Source organism: Nestor notabilis, unplaced genomic scaffold, assembly GCF_000696875.1.
Source record: "Nestor notabilis isolate BGI_N333 unplaced genomic scaffold, ASM69687v1 scaffold23690, whole genome shotgun sequence".
In the NCBI taxonomy this organism is placed as follows: Eukaryota; Metazoa; Chordata; class Aves; order Psittaciformes; family Psittacidae; genus Nestor; species Nestor notabilis.
Genome location: NW_009912805.1, coordinates 16,049 through 23,691, shown reverse-complemented (window position 1 = coordinate 23,691; position 7,643 = coordinate 16,049). Strand labels below are relative to the sequence as shown.

Below are 7,643 nucleotides of genomic sequence, written 5' to 3'. Positions count from 1 at the left end.
CTCCTGAACTTACTTTTGGAGCCCTGAGTTAGGAAAATAATCACAGTGGTTTTTAATAGGCTACCACCTATTTAAAATGATTCTTTTCCCAAGAGTGAGACTATTGCCTCTAAGCTACCTATACAAGAGTTCTATCATTCAGAGTGATAGCAATACTGTTTCCCTTTTCCTTAGAGGATTTTTCACAACCAGTGAAAGCAGGAGGAAGTAAGCACAAATTAACATTACTTTTAATACCAGTACTTTAAGAAAACTTACTTATTCATGCACAACAAAACTGAACAGCTTTTCTTGATAACAACCTTTTTCTCCCCTTTCTAACAGAACAGAGTTGGAAACATGCATCTACAAATATCCTTACTGCTGCTGTTTTGTCTGAACGTTGTCCATGGTAGTGATGGATATTTTTCTGAGCGATACCAGAAACAATCCAGCATCAAGGGGCCACATTTTCTACCATTCAATGTAAAAAGTCAGGGTAAGTACTGTTTTTTTGACAATAAACTAACAAAATTACTTCTAGCAGGTCAATACACTAAAACCAAAAAGCTGATTGTTTAAACAATCAGTTGAACAAAAGCTCATTGTTTACATGCTTCATATTCAACTTTCACTAATAGTTTAGATTTATTAAAATAATTTCATCACTGCAAAAGGAACTGGCAGTTGTTCTAGCAGTTGCCTCCTACTGACAAAGATGCACACTTGTCAGGTTTTTGGGGGTTTTGTTTTGTGGGGTTTTGTTTTTGTTTTTTTTTTACACAATAGTTACTAAAGGCATATAGAGCAGAAGCAAAACACAGCTACAGATCTTATCCTCAGTTGTGGGAATAATACAACATGGTTGTGTACATAACTATGTACAACAGTTATCAAATTTCTTGATTTAACCCTGAGGTTTCTAATAATAGACCTGTCATCTACAGTTTTCAGAAAGAACTTTTACATATTCTGTCATGTCACCTCTACTCATAACAGACCTTTGGTGGGAATGTAAATATATATTCAACACACATGGCCAAATGAAGACCTGTTTAAAGTCTAGAAAGGCAAAACAAATTGATATACAGTCATAAAAATGTGACATACCTCTACATAGTTTTTTCATGAGTGATTTAAGCTTATACTTTAATTAGCAGACTAATCTCATAGTAATGTAACAATTCTAGCTTAATTATAAAAACTTCATTTCATGAAGCAGTCATGTGGCAGATTGTATTGGCAATATATAATTGCAATGCATTGTGACATCTTATTTCTGGGTATCTTTCATGTCCTTATAAGTTAAATGGGTGTCTATATTTAGTGTTTGAAACTGAGTTCTGTTTAATTTTTCAATGCTTAAACCAAAATATTTTTTTTAAACTTGAAATCAAAACTTCTGACTTCCTAGGTACTGGTTTTATTTAATGAATTGTCCACCAAAGTATGATCAGGAGTCTCAATTCAAAATTATCATAACTGAAATTAAGAGAACTGAATCTTCCTTGTAAACATTCCACTCTTCCAACCAAGAACAACAACATTTTCTTTCAGACAACAACAAGCTATTTAGAATAGCTTTCACTTTATTTGCATCCCATCTACTTTTAGTTGTAATAAACATACTTTGGCAGAAATGAGAAAACTGAATGAAGGACTTGGAAAATAGCATTTGCAATAAGCTTCTTTTCACAACAAAAAGGGCAATTTTAGGCTGTATCTGCATTAGAAAATAGGGTACCACAAGAGAAGCAGATCTGGAAAGCAGAATAGTTGCTACTGAGGACATTGCATCCACACTACCTTCATTTAGGAGTTTTTTATTCAGAACAGCTCTAGTCTGATCCTAAGGACTAGATGCTCACGAGCAGCACACAGTGAGCCCAAAGATGCAGCCCTGGTCTCATCCCAACCAGCTTCTGCACACATGCTTTAAGAACACTCTGCTGTAAGAACCAAATGAAAGCATTACAGCTGCAAAACTTAAGCCCAAAATGTTCTTCTGGGCTATACGAAAATACTGTCACAGTTTCATCCATTGCCTTCAGCATAAGGACTCTCAGATCAAGTACAGGTTCATGTACCTAAACAGTTACTCTAAGGATTTTCTATCTGGAATTCCAACTGACTTAAAGTTGCAATTCCTCTCTCTTTCCTCATTAACTTTTCATAGTGTTTTTCCATTATTTTATTCAGAATAATTTACATATTGATATTATTTTTAACTGAGAAGTTTTATATCTGCATGTAAAAAGCGTAGACCTCAAAAGCAGGAACAGCCTACAGTTTTACTGATGTGGGAGACCAGTCATTTAAAATTACTTGACAAATGTCATTTGGGGAACAAGCACTAAAATGGAGGATTGGAAAACCACTGTTATTCTCTAGCCTCAAAACCAAACTATTGATCTGGTAAATCCTATTGAGGGTTTTTAGAACAGTTTAAAGAGGGCAGACTGTTAAGAGATCACAATTTCAAGCCTGAGATGATCACAGAAGAATAAAATAGGCAACTACAGAACCAAATTCATCTAACTCTGGTCTAGTGAGTTCTTCAACCTTTTCATCACAGCTTACTTTTCTTACCTGGTCACCAAACATTGGCTTCTAGAGATTTAGTTACCATTAAATTCTCTTTTTGTTTTGTACAGCTTTGTCAAAAAGCAGCCTGGAACTAAAATTACAGTCTAGGCCCAACCTGGTGACTCAGGACAACATGTAATAGATTATAAAATTTCTGTTGGCAATAAAACCTATCAAAGCTTCATTTAATTGGTGAAATCATTTTAACAGTTAAAAAAAAAAAAATCTAGTTCTTGATAGCTATCCAGTTAGAACAAACTTTCCTTTTCTGAATGCATTTACTGCTTTTTTCTTTTGTTTTATTTTGGTTTTTTTTTTTTTTCCAAACTACCAGGATATAATTTTTAAACCAGTAGCTTCTTGGCTTGAAATCTCTGAAAAGTCCTAGTTGAGAATAATCATTGAATTAAATCTGACTGTTCAGCAATGCTTAAAGAAGCCATTATTGCAGGCTGTGTTAAAGTCTTCACACTTAATTCAATACACAAATAAGGTTTGGCTGCACTCAGAGAACGTAAACTAATTTTGCATCAAGATACATGCCAAGAAATATAGAACACTTCAGTTTTCCTGGTAAAAATCCTACCTCATTAATATAATCAGCTGTCCTTTGTCAGACAACTTACCATTGTGTCTAGACAGCACACTTACCAGACACTTTAATCTAAAAGTAGCACAGCTTTGAAACAATATAGCTCCTCACAGAAAATCTCTAGAACATGAATACTGACAAAGCTTTTAGCATCTTATGCAAAAAAGGCAGCAGCCACCTCTTTGTGAAGCTAGGACTGATATAAAGTTGCATCTGAAACATGGTAAAAAGCAAGAAAGAGAACCACTCTGAAGATAAATTCTGAAGCAATTTGCCACCAAAAGGTACCCACATAAATGCTTTGTTTTGGATCTGATGCAGTTGACGTAAACCCATATTTATATTTTTCCCCTAATGCTTTACAACTGAAACAACATTAGCTCAGGAACCTGTTTAGGTATTTGTATTGAAGCTTTGATCTGACCTGCCTGCATTCTCTCATGCGAACAGATAGTTTTTGAAGTTCTATCCATAGACAGAAGTTATGAAATACATTCTGAGTCCTCCAGTTGATCAAGCTGTTTTCTATGATGGCATCTCTCTTATCTGTGGCAAAGAGAAAACTTGTAATGTCTAAAAAACACTTATATGCCACTACTGCTGCAGGGTATGTGTTAATTCTGACAGGCTTCAGCCTTTTCCAAATTACTTTTCTGTATGATGTAGTTTTAAAATTTGCCACATCTTAAGTCACCTCCTATATAACAAGGAAACCAACCTGCCACTGCACCCTCCTGAACCTGGGAGTTCAGTACTAAGAAATTGAACAATATTAGTAAGATACCAAAGACTGCACCAGACTTGTCACTGGTATTCACAGACTCTACAATCTTCTTTGCAGCTGAGGAGGATATGTGTTTGCATTTTCAGTTTGTCAATAAATCACTTTTGTTTTCTTTCTATGTGTAGGATTTTAACAACTATCTTCTTTTTCATTGCCTTAAGGAGAATGAGATAGGAAAAGTGTGAAAATAAGGCAATATGCATTTGTGGGTTTTTTATGCATCAGCAAAAAAGAAAATGTATTCTCTATACTTGGTAGCTAAGAACAATTTCCCTGGCAATATAGGAAGAAGGCAACCTCGCAGATCCAATATCAAGCCACAATCAAATGTATTTCATATACACATCTCCATTATTTTTTAAAATACAATACGTATAAGAATAGTTTTCTTCCTCCTTCATCTCATTTTTAGTTTGTCAAGACTAGCCACAGATTGGAAAAGCAATTTATTATCTAAGAGACAGAAGAGTCATTGCATAAACTTTCACATATACACACACATGCTCCTTTCCTTTCGAGAGAGACTAAAATGCAAACTTTAGCTGATCCAATTGTTGCTTGATTGATGTTTATTTAGAAAAAATTGGTAAATAGAACATGTTGCCATTATAAAAGACAGAATCCTCTTCCTGCATCCCTCAGTTTTTAATTTTAAAATTACTTCTTAAATTAACATTCATCATAGGCATGGTATTTCATTCTAAAATGCTGCCAATTGCTGCAGACTACTGAGGTAGCCTCACAATATCCATGTTAATCTTTTCTGTAATGTCCCACAAGCAAGCATCCCAATTACAACACGAGGCTGCAAGCTCCCCAAAAGCACACAGAAAACTAAGCAGTGAGCTTGTTTGTTTATTCCTTTGTGACATTTAGTTAAGTGGCTCCACCTGCTGTTTTGATACCTAAGAAAATTAAGTATTAGAACAAAACAATGCCAGGGTTCTGACTGCAGTAAGATAAATTATCAGTTGCGACCTTGCCACGGTGTGAAATTTTTATGACAAACAAAAATCTTTAAGACAGTATTTAAAAATAGAAGATTCGTACGTTTACCATAAAAAATCAGCTATGGCCCACATCTGGAAGGGGGGCTGGGGGAAAGACAACAACAAAAACCTCACTACTTAACATAACACGAAAGCAGCTAAACCTGCACAGGAAGCTTTCTCTAACGTCAGGTTCTCAGTGACCGAACACAGTGTTAGAAACTTGACTCCTATGAGGTTTAAGTTAGCACTTCACTCATTTCTCCACCATGCTACAAGCCTGCAAATCGGTATAGCTGCCCTGGCTGACCTGGTTTCCTCTTTCTACAGGTGTGCAGGTAAGGGGTGAACAAGGACCCCCTGGACCCCCAGGCCCAATTGGACCAAGAGGACAACCAGGTCCTGCAGGAAAGCCAGGGTTCGGAAGTCCTGGTCCCCAAGGGCCCCCTGGTCCCCCAGGACCACCTGGATTCTCTGCAGTTGGGAAGCCTGGCGTGCCAGGTCTACCAGGAAAGCCAGGAGAGAGAGGACTGAACGGTGAGAAAGGAGAAGCTGGACCTGTTGGGCTCCCAGGACCAAGAGGGCCACAAGGACCCCCTGGCACTCCCGGCCCCTCAGGACTGTCTGTTCCTGGCAAGCCAGGTCCACAAGGACCTCCAGGAGCTCAAGGGCCAAGGGGCCTCCCCGGTGAGAAGGGAGAGCCAGGTATCCCTGGTATAAATGGACAAAAGGGAGAGAATGGATTTGGCATTCCAGGCCGCCCAGGTAACAGGGGTCTTCCAGGCCCACAGGGACCCCGGGGCCTCCCTGGTCCTGCTGGCATAGGGAAGCCTGGCGAAAGCGGTCTTCCGGGTCAGCCAGGTATGAAAGGTGACAGAGGTTTACCAGGTGCCCCCGGAGCGGCTGGAATCCCAGGTGCCCAGGGGCCCCCGGGAGAACCTGGTGAAGTTGGCATTGGCAAGCCTGGGCCAATGGGACCACCAGGAGCAGCCGGCACCCCCGGAGCCAAGGGACATCCCGGGCCCGCAGGCTTGCCTGGATCCCCGGGCCTTCCAGGATTTGGAAAGCCAGGACTGCCAGGGATGAAGGGACACAGAGGGCCTGAAGGTCCTCCTGGCCTTCCAGGACCTAAAGGAGAGCAAGGCGCAGCCGGTGTGCCAGGAGAACCAGGGCCTGTCGGGCCACCAGGGAACATGGGCCCTCAGGGGCTCAAAGGCTTGCCTGGTGAGAACGGCCTACCTGGGCCCAAAGGCGACGTGGGTCCTGCAGGTGCCCCAGGATTCCCAGGGGCAAAGGGTGAACGGGGTCTGCCAGGATTAGAGGGAAAACCAGGATACCCAGGTGAGCAGGGTCTTGCTGGTCCTAAGGGACACCCAGGTTTACCAGGTCCAAAAGGCGACACTGGCCACGCTGGGCTACCTGGCTTGCCCGGTCCAATGGGTCCACAAGGAGTTAAGGGAGTGCCAGGGATCAACGGCGAGCCAGGCCCCAGGGGCCCTTCAGGAATACCTGGGATCAGAGGCCCCATTGGCCCCCCTGGCCTGCCGGGAGCCCCTGGAGCGAAAGGCGAGCCGGGAGCACCAGGGCTGCCAGGCCCAGCTGGTATTTCTACAAAAGGTTTAAGCGGACCTATGGGACCACCTGGACCCCCCGGGCCTAAAGGCAACACTGGAGAGCCTGGCTTGCCAGGCCCCCCAGGGCCTCCTGGTCCCCCTGGCCAAGCTGTAATCCCGCAGATGCCTGAAAGCTATGTTAAAGCAGGAGAGTCTCGGGAGCTATCAGGAATGTCCTTCACGAAAGGAGTAAACCAAGCTCTTACGGGGATGCCAGTGTCTGCTTTCAGTGTCATCCTCTCAAAAGCCTACCCTGGGGCAACAGTGCCCATCAAATTTGATAAAATCTTGTACAATAGGCAGCAACACTATGACCCCAGGACAGGAATCTTCACCTGCAGGATTCCTGGACTGTACTATTTCTCCTACCACGTACATGCAAAAGGAACAAATGTTTGGGTTGCACTCTACAAAAATGGTTCCCCGCTCATGTACACCTATGATGAGTACAAGAAAGGATACCTTGACCAGGCTTCTGGCAGTGCTGTCATCGATCTCATGGAGAACGATCAAGTATGGCTCCAACTGCCCAATTCAGAATCTAATGGTCTCTATTCCTCTGACTACGTTCACTCTTCTTTCTCAGGTTTCCTATTTGCTCATATCTAACAACATCCCACTTACACTGTCCTGACACTCTCTCCTTCAGACCCTTTTAACTGCGCGCTGATCTGATTTGTCATGCAACTTCAATTTAGCAACAGAAATGGAGGAGGGAATGAGAAGGTGGAAGAGAGTGGTTCAAAACTAATAGAATAATGGTGTATGTTTTTAGAGAATTGTCATAAGAAATTTGTTTCAAATTGATCAATTGTCTGACTGAATGCAACATTAAAATTTTATGAATTAATATAATGCACCAGCTTCTCTTGCTTTTGTCTTTTTTTTTTTTTAAACAAGGAAAAGAAACCAAAATTCTATCACTTCTCATAACACATAAAGTAGCCATTCCAGGATTCTAGATCATACTTCTCTATACCTGAATTAAATGAAGGTATTATTCAAAGTAAACAGTCTCAGATACACCACGGTTATCATCACAACAGCTAGGTAATATACTTCAGGAACAGTCTGTTATCTGTCAGCTTCATCTTTAAGCT

The 7,643-nt window shown here is 41.2% G+C and overlaps 1 protein-coding gene across 1 annotated transcript; it reads left to right on the top strand.

The window, feature by feature from the left end:
- The first annotated feature begins 339 nt into the window (after positions 1-339).
- COL10A1 (collagen, type X, alpha 1) lies at positions 340-7,398 on the top strand. The gene is made up of 2 exons (XM_010021478.1): positions 340-478; positions 5,261-7,398. Exons 1-2 carry the CDS (start codon positions 340-342, stop codon positions 7,150-7,152), a joined length of 2,031 nt encoding a protein of 676 aa, XP_010019780.1. The 3' UTR covers positions 7,153-7,398.
- The last annotated feature ends 245 nt before the right edge of the window (positions 7,399-7,643 follow it).

Excerpts from the sequence above, each read along its gene's own strand:
- COL10A1 (XM_010021478.1), top strand. The coding sequence starts at position 340 with ATGCATCTACAAATATCCTTACTGCTGCTGTTTTGTCTGAACGTTGTC. Across the intron at positions 479-5,260 it reads ATTCAATGTAAAAAGTCAGG|GTGTGCAGGTAAGGGGTGAA; the intron begins GTAAGTACTGTT and ends CTCTTTCTACAG.